The sequence below is a fragment of the Hyla sarda genome, chromosome 6 (genome assembly GCF_029499605.1).
Source record: "Hyla sarda isolate aHylSar1 chromosome 6, aHylSar1.hap1, whole genome shotgun sequence".
In the NCBI taxonomy this organism is placed as follows: domain Eukaryota; kingdom Metazoa; phylum Chordata; class Amphibia; order Anura; family Hylidae; genus Hyla; species Hyla sarda.
The window spans coordinates 153739133-153758071 of NC_079194.1; the positions used below are offsets into that span (position 1 = coordinate 153739133).

The window sequence follows — 18939 nt, forward strand, 5'->3', positions numbered from 1 at the left end:
CGTTTTTATTAACAATTAACAGAAAACCACATCAAATAGCCTGTTGACACAGTTTTCATCATACAGTACACTGCAGTAAACATTGACATACATTTTTGCAGACATTCCGACATACTGTACACCCTGAATACACAGCTTGAATGTTATGTGAATATTATATTTCTTTAGGTTGGATCATTTTCCAAACATAGGATAATAGAAGGTTTGTGGGGTCAAAATGTTATCTGAAGAATAATTTAGAACAGATAAAGTTCTGTGCCTATGTGGAGAATGTGCTCGATATGCAGAAAAAATTGGAAACACAAAAGGGAAGCGCAACAATGTGCCGCAAAAGTTTTCAGATATAACGAAGACAAAGAGGTGAAAAAAACTTGCTCACCTTCTGGTGTTGTGCAGTGGGCACAACACCATATCGCGCTTGTATCCCGTTGCAAAGGGAATAGTGAAATCAGGGGGTGCAGCTCACACTGTGGCGTCCTGGGATTCCTGGACGTCTGTAGAATGCAAGAGGTGAAGATCCCCGGGGCTCCGGTTCACGTGTAAAAAAGGTGTGTTCGAGCGCTCACTCCTGTAGAATAGCTTGGCTGGGATCGTGGCAGTAAGAAGTAGCCGGACACAGTTAAAGATATAATAACCGGATTTTATTTGGATAGATCACAGATAACGCGTTTCGAGGGGTGGGATCCCCTCTTCGTCAGATCAATGATGTGGCAGATGTGGGAGGCCACTAATTTATGCAAAAAAAGCCCACGAAATTTAACAGCAATTACCGGGTACAGATTAAAATACAAATATGCATCTGTGCAATACAATTTCCACAGTGTTGAAGATGTCTCAAATCCAAAGCAAAACATAATTTTAAATTTAACACATATTACAATTAACATGAATGGTGCTTGGGTGGCAGATCAAATAAGGTATTACTGCTATTAGCCTGGCCTTCCGTTCGGGGAGCTGAGCAAGCAGAAAAAGCAAAGCGCAGCTCTCCATGTTGTGGCATCATCTCAAAGATAGAGGCACAACTGGACCGTGGTCTTCCCCTGTATGGGAGACCCCTCATCCAGGTGCTCGGGAGGAAATGTCCCAAATTACAAAAAAGTTCATAGTAGAAGCGCATATCCTGCGCTGGATCGATTTAACAAACGCAGGCATCGGCATTGCAATAGAGTATATTCTATGCAGTAGTGCCGTAGTGTATATTGATGTCATTGATACATACATTTATATATATATACACATGCGCAGTTGTACACACATCCTCCCATGTATTCTTCTTTGGTTGATTGCTGGGCTGGTGGGGGTCATCTTTATTGGTAAGAGGGCAGGATGACACATTCAGTGAATGAGCTCTGTAGCCTCATTCAGCCCATGGGGTTGGAGCGATTCTAGTCTGTAAATCCAATACATCTCTTTCTTTCCCAGAGCTTCCAGGCGATTGGTGACATGTGCTGGGATGTAGTCAATGGGCAGGATGGATGAAATTCCTGTGGCCCCATTGTGTTTGGTCGTGACGTGTCGTGACAAACCTTGAAGCATAAATCACTTTTTTATATTGCATCTGTGCTGGTTGAGTCTTTGATGTAATTTCTGAGTGGTTCGACCCACGTACTGTTTCCCACAGCAACAGTTGATAAGGTAGATGACGAACTGGGATTGGCATGTCAGATGGAATGGTAGCTCAAAGGTTTCCCCTGTATGATGGCTTCTAAAATCAGTGTTCCGGTCTGCTATGATGTTGCAGCAGAGACATCTCTTCTTGCCGCATTTGAACACACCTTTTTTGAGAGTGGTCTCAGTGGTGATGCGTTTAGCTGGCCTCTGTCTTTTCAAACGGCTTGGAGCCAGCATATTCCTGAGGGAAGGAGCTCTTCTAAATGTTAGTAGGGGTTGGGTAGGTAAAATTTCTACCCCTCCAAAGAAAGAACAGGTCGTCTATATAACGTTTATATACGACTGTATGTTCCAAAAAAAGTTTGTTCTTATGGAGGAACTCTTCTTCGAATTGCCCCATGAAGAGGTTAGCATACGAGGGGGCGACTCTGGTCCCCATAGCCGTCCCTCTGGTTTGTTGAAATGTCACCCCGTTATAGGTGAAAAAGTTGTTTTTTAGGATTAGTTCCAGGCATGTAACCAGGAAGTCCGCCTGATTCTCAGGTATTTTTGTGTCGCTTCTTAGGTAGCAAGCTGTGCTCTTTAGTCCCAGATCGTGTCTGATATTTGAATATAGAGCAGACACATCCATGGTTACAAACATCATGTTTTCCTCCCATGCCAGATCTTTTAGTATAGTAATTAGTTGGTCTGAATTTTTGAGGTAGCTCTGCAGATTATGGACATAAGGTTGGAGTATTAAATCCAAATACTGTTATAAGTTGCTCGTGATGCTGTCTATCCCAGAAATAATGGGTCTTCCCGGTGGGTGCTCTTGGTCCTTGTGCACCTTTGGTAGATGGTAGTAAAAGGGCATTTTGGGGTTGGAGATCCATAGAAAGTTTTTTTCCTTTTTGGTGATAACACCCTGCTTGACGCCATCTTCCAATATGGAAGAAACTTTCTGTTTTAGTGCAGGGAGAGGGTTACTATGAACAGATTAATGGTAACCCTCTCCCTGCACTAAAACAGAAAGTTTCTTCCATATTGGAAGATGGCGTCAAGCAGGGTGTTATCACCAAAAAGGAAAAAAACTTTCTATGGATCTCCAACCCCAAAATGCCCTTTTACTACCATCTACCAAAGGTGCACAAGGACCAAGAGCACCCACCGGGAAGACCCATTATTTCTGGGATAGACAGCATCACGAGCAACTTATCACAGTATTTGGATTTAATACTCCAACCTTATGTCCAGAATCTGCAGAGCTACCTCAAAAATTCAGACCAACTAATTACTATACTAAAAGATCTGGCATGGGAGGAAAATATGATGTTTGTAACCATGGATGTGTCTGCTCTATATTCAAATATCAGACACGATCTGGGACTAAAGAGCACAGCTTGCTACCTAAGAAGCGACACAAAAATACCTGAGAATCAGGCGGACTTCCTGATTACATGCCTGGAACTAATCCTAAAAAACAACTTTTTCACCTATAACGGGGTGACATTTCAACAAACCAGAGGGACGGCTATGGGGACCAGAGTCGCCCCCTCGTATGCTAACCTCTTCATGGGGCAATTCGAAGAAGAGTTCCTCCATAAGAACAAACTTTTTTTGGAACATACAGTCGTATATAAACGTTATATAGACGACCTGTTCCTACTTTGGAGGGGTATAGCTGAACAAATCCATACACTGATCCATGAAATAAACAGCAACGATTGGGGCATTACCCTAACACCAAATATTTCCGATAAAGAAATCGAATTTCTTGATCTACTAATTGCTCACGAAAATAGCCAAATCATCACCTCCACGTTCTTCAAAACTGTCGACTCGAATAGTTATGTACCTTTTTTGAGTGGACACTACTCTAAATGGAAACAGAATATACCCTATGGCCAATTCCGCCGAGTTCGGAAAAATTGTACTAACACCAGTACCTACATTGATCAATCCAAAATTCTGAAGAACAGATTTTCTGTGAAAGGATACCCTAAAACTCTGGTAGAGAATGCATTTTTAAAAGCGCTTGCACTCACCCAGGAATCATGTCTACCCTCCTCACAGCTGCCATCAGCCACTATAGCTCCAGGGTCATCACCCTCAGTCCAAGAGGCCTCGTGTGATCAAGAGGAGATAAACCAAAAAGAAAAATTCAAAAGACACACGAAACAACAACACAACTGGGGTAAAAAGAACAGCAGTTTTGTGACAACGTACTCCACGGGCCATTACAACATAAGGAAAATCCTACAAAAACATTGGAGTCTCCTCAAGAATGATCCCTACCTAAAAGAAATTTTACCTACCCAACCCCTACTAACATTTAAAAGAGCTCCTTCCCTCAGGAATATGCTGGCTCCAAGCCGTTTGAAAAGACAGAGGCCAGCTAAACGCATCACCACTGAGACCACTCTCAAAAAAGGTGTGTTCAAATGCGGCAAGAAGAGATGTCTCTGCTGCAACATCATAGCAGACCGGAACACTGATTTTAGAAGCCATCATACAGGGGAAACCTTTGAGCTACCATTCCATCTGACATGCCAATCCCAGTTCGTCATCTACCTTATCAACTGTTGCTGTGGGAAACAGTACGTGGGTCGAACCACTCAGAAATTACATCAAAGACTCAACCAGCACAGATGCAATATAAAAAAGTGATTTATGCTTCAAGGTTTGTCACGACACGTCACGACCAAACACAATGGGGCCACAGGAATTTCATCCATCCTGCCCATTGACTACATCCCAGCACATGTCACCAATCGCCTGGAAGCTCTGGGAAAGAAAGAGATGTATTGGATTTACAGACTAGAATCGCTCCAACCCCATGGGCTGAATGAGGCTACAGAGCTCATTCACTGAATGTGTCATCCTGCCCTCTTACCAATAAAGATGACCCCCACCAGCCCAGCAATCAACCAAAGAAGAATACATGGGAGGATGTGTGTACAACTGCGCATGTGTATATATATATATATATATATATATATATATATATATATAAATGTATGTATCAATGACATCAATATACACTACGGCACTACTGCATAGAATATGCTCTATTGCAATGCCGATGCCTGCGTTTGTTAAATTGATCCAGCGCAGGATATGCGCTTCTACTATGAACTTTTTTGTAATTTGGGACATTTCCTCCCGAGCACCTGGATGAGGGGTCTCCCATACAGGGGAAGACCACGGTCCAGTTGTGCCTCTATCTTTGAGATGATGCCACAACATGGAGAGCTGCGCTTTGCTTTTTCTACTTGCTCAGCTCCCCGAACGGAAGGCCAGGCTAATAGCAGTAATACCTTATTTGATCTGCCACCCAAGCACCATTCATGTTAATTGTAATATGTGTTAAATTTAAATTTATGTTTTGCTTTGGATTTGAGACATCTTCAACACTGTGGAAATTGTATTGCACAGATGCATATTTGTATTTTAATCTGTACCCGGTAATTGCTGTTAAATTTCGTGGGCTTTTTTTGCATAAATTAGTGGCCTCCCACATCTGCCACATCATTGATCTGACGAAGAGGGGATCCCACCCCTCGAAACGCGTTATCTGTGATCTATCCAAATAAAATCCGGTTATTATATCTTTAACTGTGTCCGGCTACTTCTTACTGCCACGATCCCAGCCAAGCTATTCTACAGGAGTGAGCGCTCGAACACACCTTTTTTACACGTGAACCGGAGCCCCGGGGATCTTCACCTCTTGTATGTGGAGAATGTGACGGTTCTGGTGTCTTTTATGATAAAATAGTGTGGTAGCCCTTTGGGGGTGTATGGTAGTGGTGGTATGGTATCGGTATATGAGGGGTTAATGTTAACCCTAAAGTTCGTGACGCCAGGCTGAGGGCTGGTATGCTGTGGTAATGCTCCGGCCTATTGCCGCCCTTCCCAGTAACGATAGGTGCATGAAATGACTGAAGGTCCACAAGGAGATTGAATTTGAACAACTTTACTTAAGTGCTTGCGATACATCCAAGGCACAGTAACAGTCTCATGCAAACAGTCCTTATATTTCTCAGTGACTGACAGTTGTTGCGGACCTTGAGCTATTTAGAAAGTCTCTGAATTTAGGGTAGATATTTGCAGATCTGTCCGGATTTAGGGGTTATATTAGGTCCGGTGATGCTGCAGAGTGTCTGGGGATTGATAGACTCTTTATTCTGAATTACTCAGCCATTGCCGCAAGGCTCGGGCCTAACTCACTGCGACAGTTGCTGCGCAGATCCTTCTCGTTTGACAGCCCAGGAACAAGAGAGCGAAAACATGGCTGCCACTCCCTTATATGGACAGGGGGCGGGTGAATCCGATTGGTCTCAACATCTGTCATTCACCATTACACAGTGTAATGGGATTGCATACATCACAGGGCCTCCAAAGGTTCTTAACCCCTTAACGACGCAGGACGTATATTTACGTCCTGCGCCCGCTCCCGCGATATGAAGCGGGATCGCGCTGCGATCCCGCATCATATCGCGCCGGTCCCGGCGCTCGTCAACGGCCGGGACCCGCGGCTAATACCACACATCGCCGATCGCGGCGATGTGTGGTATTAACCCTTTAGAAGCGGCGGTCAAAGCTGACTGCCGCTTCTAAAGCGAAAGTGACCCGGCTGCTCAGTTGGGCTGTTCGGGACCGCCGCGGTGAAATCGCGGCGTCCCGAACAGCTGACCGGACACCGGGAGGGCCCTTACCTGCCTCCTCGGTGTCCGATCGGCGTATGACTGCTCCGTGCATGAGATCCAGGCAGGAGCAGTCAAGCGCCGATAACACTGATCACAGGCGTGTTAATACACGCCTGTGATCTGTGTAAAAGATCAGTGTGTGCAGTGTTATAGGTCCCTATGGGACCTATAACACTGCAAAAAAAATGTTTAAAAAAAGTGTTAATAAAGGTCATTTAACCCCTTCCCTAATAAAAGTTTGAATCACCCCCCTTTTCCCATAAAAAAAATAAAACAGTGTAAAAAAAAATAAAAATAAACATATGTGGTATTGCCGCGTCCGTAAATATCCGAACTATAAAAATATATCATTAATTAAACCGCACGGTCAATGGCGTGCGCGCAAAAAAATTCCAAAGTCCAAAAAAGCGTATTTTGGTCACTTTTTATACCATTAAAAAATGAATAAAAAGTGATCAAAAAGTCTGATCAAAACAAAAATCATACCGATAAAAACTTCAGATCACGGCGCAAAAAATTAGTCCTCATACCGCCCTGTATGTGGAAAAATAAAAAAGTTATAGGGGTCAGAAGATGACATTTTTAAGCGTATACATTTTCCTGCATGTATTTATGATTTTTTCCAGAAGTGCGACAAAATCAAACCTATATAAGTAGGGTATCATTTTAACCGTATGGACCTACAGAATAATAATAAGGTGTAATTTTTACCGAAATATGCACTGCGTAGAAACGGAAGTCCCCAAAAGTTACAAAATGGCGTTTTTTCTTCGATTTTGTCGCACAATGATTTTTTTTTCCGTTTCGCCATACATTTTTGGGTAAAATGACTAATGTCACTGCAAAGTAGAATTGACGCCGCAAAAAATAAGCCATAATATGGATTTTTAGGTGGAAAATTGAAAGGGTTATGATTTTTAAAAGGTAAGGAGGAAAAAACGAAAGTGCAAAAACGGAAAAACCATGAGTCCTTAAGGGGTTAAGCAGAATACCATAGAGTCTACCTAATCACGTGACCTGCAGGTCCTGCAACGCTATGGAACAGGTAATTAACTATTTATTTACATATATATTACTAGATTTACATCAACCTTACATAAATTACTGGACTATTAGTTGTAATAGAGGCAACAAGGGGTAGACTACACAACAGGGATCCCTATGTCCTAGGGACTCTGGCTATGGGGACCCACACATACATAGGTACCGTATAAGATGCGGTACCCGGACACCACAATAGCATTGAGTTTTTTAATACTGTGAGTATGGAGAAGAACAGGGTGCTGTTGCTAGGTAGTGACACCAATATCTTCTCAGTTTCATCTAAAACAGATGATAAGATAAAGATTTTTGGAAGCTGTAGATAAAGAAGATGTGAACTAGCATGAGAAACTAGCATGATTCCACCTACAATCATCTGCTACCTGCGATCTGAGATGGAAACTGCCAAACTGAATAAGCCCTATTCTATGATTATAAAGTTCCTAAAGGAGAACTCCAGTCAAAATGAGCTTATCTCCTATCCACATGGGAGCACTAAAGAGAACCAAGTACAGCACTCTAGCATCAACAGTGCTTCCATAAAAATGAATGGAGCGTGTGGTGTCTACTGGTAGACGACACACCCTCCTCACTGAGAGAGTCGAGTGCTGTTCGGGAGATTGCAGGGGGTCTCAGCAGTTGGACCCACTGCGATCAGCTACTTATCCCCTATTCTATGGGTATGGGATAAGTTAAAGGGGTACTCTGGTGGAAAATATATTTTTTTTACATCAACTGGTGCAAGAAAGTTAAACAGATTTGTAAATTACTTTTATTTAAAAATCTTAATCTTTCCAGTACCTATTAGCTGCTGTATGCTCCACAGGACATTCTTTTCTTTTTGGATTTCTTTTCTTTCTGACCACAGTGCTCTCTACTGGCACCTCTGTCCATTTCAGGAACTGTCTAGAGCAGGAGAAACTCCCCATAGCAAAACTCTCCTGCTCTGGACAGTTCCTGACATGGACAGAGGTGTCAGCAGAGAGCACTGTGGTAAGACTGAAAAGAAATTCAAAAAGAAAAGAACTTTCTGTGGAGCATACAGCAGATGATAAGTACTGGAACGATAACAATTTTTAAATAGAAGTAATTTACAAATCTGTTTAACTTTCTGGCACCGGTTGGTTTAAAAAAAAAAGTTTTCCTTTAACCCTTAAGGACTCAAAACTATTTTCGTCTTTGCACTTTCGTTTTTTCCTCCTCACTTTCTAAAAATCATAACACATTCAATTTTGCACCTACAGACCCATATAAGGGCTTGTTCTTTGTGTCACCAATTGTATTTTGTAATGACAGCACTTGTTTTATGACATAATCTGTGGCGAAACAAAGAAAATAATTTGAGGGGTGAAATGAAAAGAAAAAACGCCATTTTGCAACTTCCTAGGGTTTCCGTTTCCACGCAGTGCATTTTTGGGTAAAAATGACACCTTATCTTTATTCTGTAGGTCCATACGGTTACAGGGATACCCTATTTATGTAGATTTTATTTATTTTACTGCTTTAGAAAAATTATAACTACATGCACCAAAATTGGTACGTTTAACCCCTTAAGGACTCAGCCCATTTTGGCCTTAAGGACAATTGAATTTTTACGTTTTCATTTTTTCCTCCTCGCCTTCTAAAAAATCATAGCTCTTTTATATTTTCATCCACAGACTAGTATGAGGGCTTGTTTTTTGCGCGACCAGTTGTCCTTTGTAATGACATAACTCATTATATCATAAAATGTATGGCGCAACCAAAAAACACTATTTTTGTGGGGAAATTAAAACGAAAAACGCAATTTTGCTAATTTTGGAAGGTTTCGTTTTCACACCGTACAATTTATGGTAAAAATGACGTGTGTTCTTTATTCTGAGGGTCAATACGATTAAAATTATACCCATTATTACATACTTTTCTATTATTGTTGCGCTTAAAAAAAATCACAAACTTTTTAACCAAATTAGTACGTTTATAATCCCTTTATTTTGATGACCTCTAACTTTTTTATTTTTCCATATAAGCAGCGGTAGGGGGGCTCATTTTTTGCGCCATGATCTTTACTTTTTTTTTATACCACATTTGCATACAAAAAACTTTTAATACATTTTTTATAATTTTTTTAATAAAATGTATCAAAAAAGTAGCAATTTTGGACCTTTTTTTTTTTTTTCGTTCACGCCGTTCACCGTACGGGATCATTAACATTTTATTTTTATAGTTCGGATATTTACGCACGCGGCAATACCAAATATGTCTATAAAATTTATTTTTTACGCTTTTTGGGGGTAAAATAGGAAAAAAACGGACGTTTTACTTTTTTATTGGGGGAGGGGATTTTTCACTTTTTTTTTACTTTTACTTTTACATTTTTTTACATTTTTTTTTACACTTGAATAGTCCCCATAGGGGACTATTTATAGCAATACCATGATTGCTAATACTGATCTGTTCTATGTATAGGACATAGAACAGATCAGTGTTTTCGGTCATCTTCTGCTCTGGTCTGCTCGACCTCCGTGCGGCGTTCTGAATGATCGGATCCCCGCAGCAGCGCTGCGGGCGATCCGATCATTCATTCAAATCGCGCACTGCCGCAGATGCCGGGATCTGTATTGATCCCGGCACCTGAGGGGTTAATGGCGGACGCCCGCGAGATCGCGGGCGTCGGCCATTGCCGGCGGGTCCCTGGCTGCGATCAGCAGCCGGGATCAGCCGCGCATGACACGGGCATCGCTCCGATGTCCGCGGTTATGCACAGGACGTAAATGTACGTCCTGGTGCGTTAAGTACCACCGCACCAGGACGTACATTTACGTCCTGCGTCCTTAAGGGGTTAAAATTGTCATTTTACTGACCCCTATAACTTTTTTTCCCCTGCATATCGGGCTTTATGAGGGCTCATTTTCTGTGCCATAGTCTGTAGTTTTAATTTTTGTTTTGATGGGACTTTTTGATCGCTTTTTATTAATATTTCTATGGTATATGAAGTGACCAAAAAATCACAATTTTTGACTTTTTTTTTGTGTACGTCATCCACCATGCGGTTAACCTTATATTTTAATAGTTCGAACATTTACACATGCGCCGGTACCATATATGATTTTATTTATTACATTATTTTATTTAAAAAATAGGAAAAGGGGTGTGTGTGTGATTCAAACTTTTATTAGCGGGGGGGGGGGGGGGGGGAGCGCATGTTTTCTCTCTTTTTTTTTTTTTTTTTTTTTTTTAGCACTCTTTACTTTTATTATTTAGCCCTCACAGGGAACTATACCATGCAATCTTCTTATTGCATACACTGATCACTGCTATGCCATAGCACAGTATTGATCAGTGTTATCGGCGCTCTGCTGCTCCAGCCTGCTTGGAGCAGTAGATCGCCAATCGGATGACCAGGAGGCAAGTGAGGACCCTCCTGTCGCCCAATAAGCTGATCGGGACATCGCAATTCTGTTGCGATAGTCCCCATCAACTCCTCTGAGCTACTGGGATAGTTTTACTTTCACTTTAGACGCCGCAATCAATTTTGATTGCAGCGTCTAAAGGGTGTATGCTGGGTATTGGCTCAATCAGCGGTGCCCGGCATTAGCCTGAGGTCCTGGCTGCCCTTAGCAACCAGGACCCACCAGGTTGTGAGAACGTTTTAAACCCCGCTAACGAGAATGAGGACGTACATGTATGCCCTGAGTCCTTAAGTACCAGGAAGTACCTGTACGCCCTGCGTCCTTAAGGGGTTAAATGGGCACTGTCAGATACAACAACTTTTTATATGTTGTACATCTTGGCAAAACATTAACCTTTCTAATATATTTTATAAGAAAATTGTATTTCTCATGTCTTATAAAATCATGGCTTTGTCCAAGCTGAAGCACAGACAAAGTCCAGTAAGTAAGGGTGGGCTAGCACTCCTTTGTGCTCTCTCCTGTCTGATAGTACTCCCCTGTGCTCTCTCCTGTCTGATAGCACTCCTCTGTGCTCTCTCCTGTCTGATAGCACTCCTTTGTGCTCTCTCCTGTCTGATAGTACTCCCCTGTGCTCTCCTGTCTGATAGCACTCCTCTGTGCTCTCTCCTGTCTGATAGCACTCTTCTGTGCTCTCTCCTGTCTGATAGGACTCCTCTGTGCTCTCTCTTGTCTGACAGCACTCCTCCGTGCTCTCTCCGGTCTGATAGGACTCCTCTGTGCTCTCTCCTGTCTGATAGGACTCCTCTGTGCTCTCTCCTGTCTGATAGGACTCCTCTGTGCTCTCTCCTTTCTGATAGGACTCCTCTGTGCTCTCTTCTGTCTGATAGGACTCCTCTGTGCTCTCTCCTGTCTGATAGGACTCCTCTGTGCTCTCTCCTGTCTGATAGGACTCCTCTGTGCTCTCTCCTGTCTGATAGGACTCCTCTGTGCTCTCTCCTGTCTGATAGTACTCCTCTGTGCTCTCTCTTGTCTGATAGCACTCTTCTGTGCTATCTCCTGTCTGATTGTACTCCTCTGTGCTCTCTTTTGTCTAATAGCCTCTGTGCTCTCTCCTTTCTGATAGTACTCCTGTGTGCTCTCTCCTGTCCTATCATCCTATCAGAGTGCTGGCCCACCCTCACTTACTGGATTTTTTCCATGCCCGTGCTTCACCTTGGACAAAGCCATGATTTTATAAGCCATGATTTCCATAAAAAGAGATAACATTTTCCTATAAATTATATAAGGAAAGTTAATGTTTTGCCAAGGTGTACTACGTATAAAATGTTTTTGAATCTGACAGTACCCATTTAAAGCGTTCCTCTCATTATTTAAGAAATATTAGTAAAATAGAGAGTCTATTGAGATTGACATTCTAGAACACAGTGTTCCTACTCTCCCCTTCAGACAGTCTCTGCTATATGCTATATTTAACTTTCTTTATGGAGTAGCCTGGACGCGGCTTGTCGATGACTGGAAACCGCAATTATTACCACTTGGATGCATTGTGATAGCTTAATCAGTGATTAATACCTGTAACTAATCTTTGTACAAATAACAGGATCAACTGCTTCCACGATATAGTAGCACTAATAGAGCAGAGCAGACATTAAACAAGGCTTCAATTATCCCAAGGCTATATCTGAGCTAGGATAAGATAATGCATTGATTTTTCCATTTTGCAGACACAAAATCTCCAATTGTGCCCTCCTGATATCATTATTGATCGGTGTTCCTTTCATGTCTGCTGCTTGGCCCTGGGCCAGGCTCCTTATAAGACATCATGAATGTGCTGACTTTGGCAATATGTAAGGTTTATTTTAAAACATTCAGGGCAAACAAATGAAATGTCAATGAAATTGTATTCAGATCTTGAATGATTTGACCTGTCCAAGAGACATTTTCTCGTTATTCCTCATATCCTGTGACTAAAACAAGTTACAGCAAAATATTACCTTTTGTATTGCTTTAAGACATGTAATGCATGTTGCATTGCATCTGTTACACAAGACCTAAAGGGGTTATCTAGGCAAAATAAATGTATCCTCTATCCACAGGATTGGGGTAAACATCTGATATGGGAGAGTATAATTCGACAGCTGGGACCTCTTCCCTTTTCCGTGCAATCTCCAGAACACCCTGGCTCTCATAGCTGCATGAAGCTGCAGATGGCACTCACTACATGCACTGTCTATAGGAGCGCCAAAGATAACCGGATACTGTACTCCGGTATCTCCTGCGCTCCCATAGACAATGCATCTGGAATGTGCTGTCTGCCCTCCCTGCTGCTGGTGGAGCCAAGATTGTGGGAGGTCCCAACAATTGGATTCCCAGGGATCAATCTTATGGCTGGTAAAGCCTTTAAAGTGTTACTGTCATTAAAATAAACTTTTGACATGTTGCATAGGAGGTCACAAGTTTAGATTGGTCAAAGTGTCAGTCATGGACATGCACCCAGGATGTTCTGGGTGTGCTTGGGCACAATCTAATCACCCTGAACGCTGCACCTAACGTGCCCGAACTGCACTGTTTTTCGTTATAAACACATCCATATAGCTAGATACAGCAGAGCTCAGCTCCCAGCTCCGACGAAGAGTAGAGCCCATGGCTCTTTCATCTCATACTAGACATCTGGAGCCTGTCTTCCTCTGCACTCCAGCTTGCACTGATGCCATCCCTGTACTGCACAGTGGGAGAAGAGTAGCCATGACACAGGAGCTAGTAGCTTACAGACACAGATAAGATTTTTTTTTTCACAGGGAGGCACTACTTATTAAACAACAAATGGAGTGTTGGCCAGGGATCGGGCAGTGCGTTATTGAACAGCAATAAAAGCATTTTGAACATGTGAAGGAGGCTGGATGTGGATAGGGGTGTGACAGAGGGAGTGGTTAGAGGTGTAGCTAAGGATGTGGTCAGGGGGCATGGCTTTTGTGTGCATACTCTAATACAATAGGCTGCGCATGCTGATGGTGTCAGTCCCAAGATCCCCTTGCAACGTCGAGCGCTCCGGGTCCCGTATTCATCCCGGAGTGCTCGCGGCCTCTGGTCTCCTACAGCGCCCCGGTCTATCACTCTGACCAGGAGCGCTGCTACAGTGCTGCCGACGGGGATGCGATCCGCATGGCGGCACTAGTCCGCTTGCGGATCGCATCCCATTCTGATTACCTACCCTGTCCTCTGTCTCAGCCCCGGCGCACGCGGTCCCGCTCTCTAGGGCGCGCGCGCGCTGGGTCTCTCAGATTTAAAGGGCCAGTGCACCATTAATTGGTGCCTGGCCCAATCTGTTCCTAATCAGTCATAATTACTGTGAATACTATATAAACTCACTTCCCCTTCCTGTCCCTGCCGGATCTTGTTGCCTAGTGCCTTGTGAAAGCGTTTAGTGTGTGCCATAACCTGTGTATCCAGACCTATTGCTGTTGACCCTGACTACGTACCATTGCCGCCTGCCTTGACCTTCTGCTACAATTGACCTCGCCTCTGTCTAGTCCTTCTGTACTACGCCTATCTCAGCTGTCAGTGAGGTCGAGTCGCTATTAGGGGATGCGACCTGGGAGTTACCACCGCAGCAAGCCCATCCTGCCTTGCGGCGGGCTCTGGTGAAAACCAGTAACTACTTAGAACCGGTCCCCCGGTACGGCCCGCGTCATCGCCTCACTGACCAGAGGATCCACTACCTGCATACCAGTCCGGATCGTGACAGTAGATCCGGCCATGGATCTGCTGAGGTGCCGCTGCCAAGTCTTGCTGACCTCGCCACCGTGGTCGCCCAACAAGGACAACAGCTGTCGCAGTTGACCGCCATGCTACAGCAGCTTCTGCCTCTACAGCAGCAACCATCTCCTCCGCCAGCTTCAGCTTCTCCTCCGCAGCAAGTTGCCACCCCCAGACCCCGCCTCTCTCTACCTGATAAGTTTGATGGGGAGTCTAAGATGTGCCGTGGGTTCCTGTCCCAATGTTCCCTGCACCTCGAGATGATGTCGGACCAGTTCCCCACGGAACGGTCTAAGGTGGCTTTCGTGGTCAGTCTTTTGTCTGGAAAGGCCTTGTCCTGGGCCACACCGCTTTGGGACCGCAACGATCCTGCCACTGCTTCCGTCCAGACCTTCTTCTCCGAAGTAGGTAGTGTCTTTGAGGAGCCGGCCTGGGGTTCCTCAGCCGAGACGGCTCTTCTGAATCTCGTCCAAGGGAACTCTTCTGTGGGTGAATATGCCATACAGTTCCGTACCCTCGCCTCTGAACTCGCCTGGAACAACAAGGCTCTCTGCGCGACCTTCAAGAAAGGTTTATCCAGCCACATCAAAGATGTTCTGGCCGCACGAGAAATTCCTGCTACCCTGTCTGAACTTATCCAGTTGGCCACCTGCATTGATATGCGTTTTTCTGAAAGACGCCAGGAGCTCCGCCAAGAAAAGGATCTTGATCACTGGGTACCTCTCTTCCAGAATCCTCTGCAACCTACTACTGTGCCTCCCGCCGAGGAGGCTATGCAAGTGGATCGGTCTCGCCTGACCCAAGAAGAGAGAACTCGTCGTAGAAACAAAAATTTATGCCTGTACTGTGCTAGTACCGAACATTTCCTAGTGGACTGCCCTATTCGTCCTCCGCGTCTGGGAAACGCACGCACCCTGTTCACGTGGGAGTGGCGTCACTTGGTGTAAAATGATCCTCTCCACGTTTGACTACACCAATCCGGATTTCTCTACCTGCCAGTACTAAGACTTCCTTCTCCGCTGTGGCCTTTCTGGACTCAGGTTCAGCAGGAAATTTCATTCAAGCCTCTCTAATTGATAAATTCAATATACCTGTTACCCGACTCGTCAAACCTCTCGTCATTTCATCTGTGAATGGAGAAAGTCTGGTCAGCATCGTACGTCCTCTGCTCATGAGTGTTGGAGTTCACCATCATGAAAATATTGAATTTTTTTTCTTACCCAACTGTACCAAGAAATTCTTCTTGGCTTGCCCTGGCTCCAACGTCACTCGCCTAGCCTCGAATGGGCCACTGGGGACATTAAGAGTTGGGGATCTTTCTGCCACAAGCGATGTCTCCACCCAATTCCTTCCAGCCAAGTCTCCATTGCTACACCTTTGCCTGGCCTTTCCGAGGTCTGTCTGGACTATTCTGATTTCTTTGAAAAGCAAGCCGAAGTTTTTCCTCAGCACATCTTACCTCCAGAGTCTCCGATCTCCCCTGCTCCTGTCTCTACCTTCGGCATGCCAACCACCAGTGTCCCTGCCAAACCGGCTGTATCAGCCCATTCCTATGGTATACCAGCATCTAATGTGTCTGCAGCTGCTCCCTCTTCTTCTCTCTCTGGGAAGTCCCAGCCTGGTCCCGCTTTTAGTTCGTCTTCTTCTAGTGTCCCTGATTACCTACTTGTCCGCAGATTTCTGGGATCCAAAGAGAGGGGGAGACCTAAGGGGGGGGGGGGGGGTACTGTAACGCCAAGCGCTCTGGGTCCCGTATCCATCCCGGAGCGCTCCGGCGTCTGGTCTCCTACAGCGCCCTGGTCTCTCACTCTGACCGGGAGCGCTGCTACACTGCTGCCGACGGGGATGCGATCCGCATGGCGGCACTAGTCTACTTGCGGATTGCATCCCGTTCTGATTACCTGCCCCGTACTCTGTCTCAGCCCCGGCACGCGCGGTACCGCTCTCTAGGGCGCGCGCGCCCGCCGGGTCTCTCAGATTTAAAGGGCCAGTGCACCATTAATTGGTGCCTGGCCCAATCTGTTCCTAATCAGTCCTAATTACTGTGAATACTATATAAACTCACTTCCCCTTCCTGTCCCTGCCGGGTCTTGTTGCATAGTGAAAGCATTTAGTGTGTGCCATAACCTACTGCTGTTGCCCCTGACTACGTACCATTGCCGCCTGCCTTGACCTTCTGCTACGTCTGACCTCGCCTCTGTCTAGTCCTTCTGTACCACGCCTATCTCAGCTGTCAGTGAGGTCGAGTCGCTATCGGGGGATACGACCTGGGAGTAAGCGCCGCAGAAAGCCCATCCTGCCGCGTCATCGCCTCACTGACCAGAGGATCCACTACCTGCATACCAGTCCGGATCGTGACACCCCTGCAATCATAAGATATAACTGGCTGCGCTTCCCTCTCCACCAAGCTGGTAGATCTGACTGATTGCAGGAGACGTGCTCCATAGCCTTATAACTGATTCTGTCTTCTGCAAGCAGTCACACTGAGTGGCGAAACGGGGAGTGGAATGCCTAGCTGCCCACTTCACCTCACTATATCAGAGGTGGTCTCAAAACTGACACTCTGACTGATCTAAACTTTTAAAATGTCTGTGTGATGGGATTTTTTTTTAAATGACGGTAACTTTTTAATTAAAAAGACTCAACAGCAAAGTTTCATGATAGTTAAAAATGTGTGTGTGTTTGTGTGTGTGTACATATATATATATATATATATATATATATATATATATATATATATATTACTGACAAGTGGCAAAAACCACGAAACAGCTGTCTGCAGATGGGTAGAAACTTCCCTTTTGGGGAGTAGTCTGGCTTGGCATAAAATCCCGATCAGCTTTTTATATTCCTTAACAGGAGCTAAGCTGATACCAGGGAACATTACCTGAAAAGGTGATGTAATGAGCTGCTTTGCATATTCCCCTACCCAGAATGCCCGCGGAGTGCTTAATGGCCTTCTGAAGCTCCGTTACACCAGGAGTGGTGGCTTCGCCCTGAGGTAAATACTCAGCCCCTTTAGCTGCTCTCAGGCCTCTTACCCCAGCCAAGCCAGATCACCCTTCTCTGTACTGACGAGAGGCAAAAAACACGAAACAGCTGTCTGCAGATAGGTAGAAACTTCCCTTTTGGGGAGTAGTCTGGCTTGGCATAAAATCCCAATCAGCTTTTTATATTCCTTAACAGGAGCTAAGCTGATACCAGGGAACATTACCTGAAAAGGTGATGTAATGAGCTACTTTGCATATTCTCCCTACCCAGAATGCCCGCGGAGTGCTTAATGGCATTCTGAAGCTCTGTTACACCAGGAGTGGTGGCCTCGCCCTGAGGTAAATACTCAGCCCCTTTAGCTTTTTTACATATATATATATATAGATATATATATATATATATATATATATTCCCACAAACTATCAGTGACAGTTTTATGTTTTTGTACTTTAGAGGTCTCTCCCACTCACCGCAAATTAGTCTGGTCAGCTAAATCTGGATCGGAGGCTGCCAATGTCAGTATTATTGAACCGATCTGTGTATCTTCAGGTACCTGGGCCTCATAATGATTCAATGTAAATACAGGTGCTTCATTTACATTGCCAACACTAATAAGAATAGTTGCAGTAGAGCTATTGCCATACTCTGCTCCTGTAAGTTCAGCCATGTTCCTTGCCACAATGACCAGGGTGTATTCATTAACTTGCTCATAATCCAGATCCTGTAAGAAACAGATCCATTCAGTAAGGGTCATTTGCCAAAAGTGTAATACTAACACATTATTTATAGTGAATGTATCATAAAAAGTAAAAAATTTGCAAGAATTTAAAAAAGATAGAGAATTACTAAGTGGACTGAAGATATGTGCACAGATTAGTAATAACATGAAAGCTACTGACAGGTTAGATGAATAACAATGATAATCTTAAGATAATGGCAACTGTCAAGCTGATGTGTTAAAAGCAATAATATGTTTAAGAGTAAAGATCTGAGAGACTTGTGTGGTGTCGGGGGAGGGGAATGTGCAAATTAACCTTTTTGTGACTCCAGGGCACGGTTAACCTAAACACCGTCTGAGGTTGAGCCAGCTTCTCCTGTGCCAGGCACTAAGCAATAAGTACTTCGACGCAAGGTTACGGAAAAACTGACTTTACTGAGGCAGGATACATGGTAAAATCTGTTATTTGTATAAAGGAAGGTGCAGGGTAAACCTTGGAAGTTTATCGGCTTGCTGGGACTTGTAGTTGATTGTGCTGTATATGAATGACTTGCTGTATGGAAACCCATGCTGACTTTAGTGGCTTGAATGACTGATTTAGATGACTGACTTGGATCCCCGGGACTTTATAGCTTACCGCTAGGCTTTGACATTCACCTGGGCACAGGGGACTTGCTTTAGAAGATGTGTGGTTGCAGGATTAGACTTGAGGCCTCCTCAGAACACCTCACACTCTCTCTTC

General features: G+C 44.3%; 1 protein-coding gene across 1 annotated transcript in view; it reads right to left on the reverse strand.

The window, feature by feature from the left end:
* Positions 1–18939, reverse strand: part of CDH16 (cadherin 16) — a 212665-nt gene that overhangs the window by 39678 nt on the left and 154048 nt on the right. The window contains exon 13 of the mRNA XM_056525592.1: positions 17950–18200. Within this exon, the coding sequence (XP_056381567.1) occupies positions 17950–18200 (251 nt within the window). The remainder of the gene's footprint in view (positions 1–17949; positions 18201–18939) is intronic.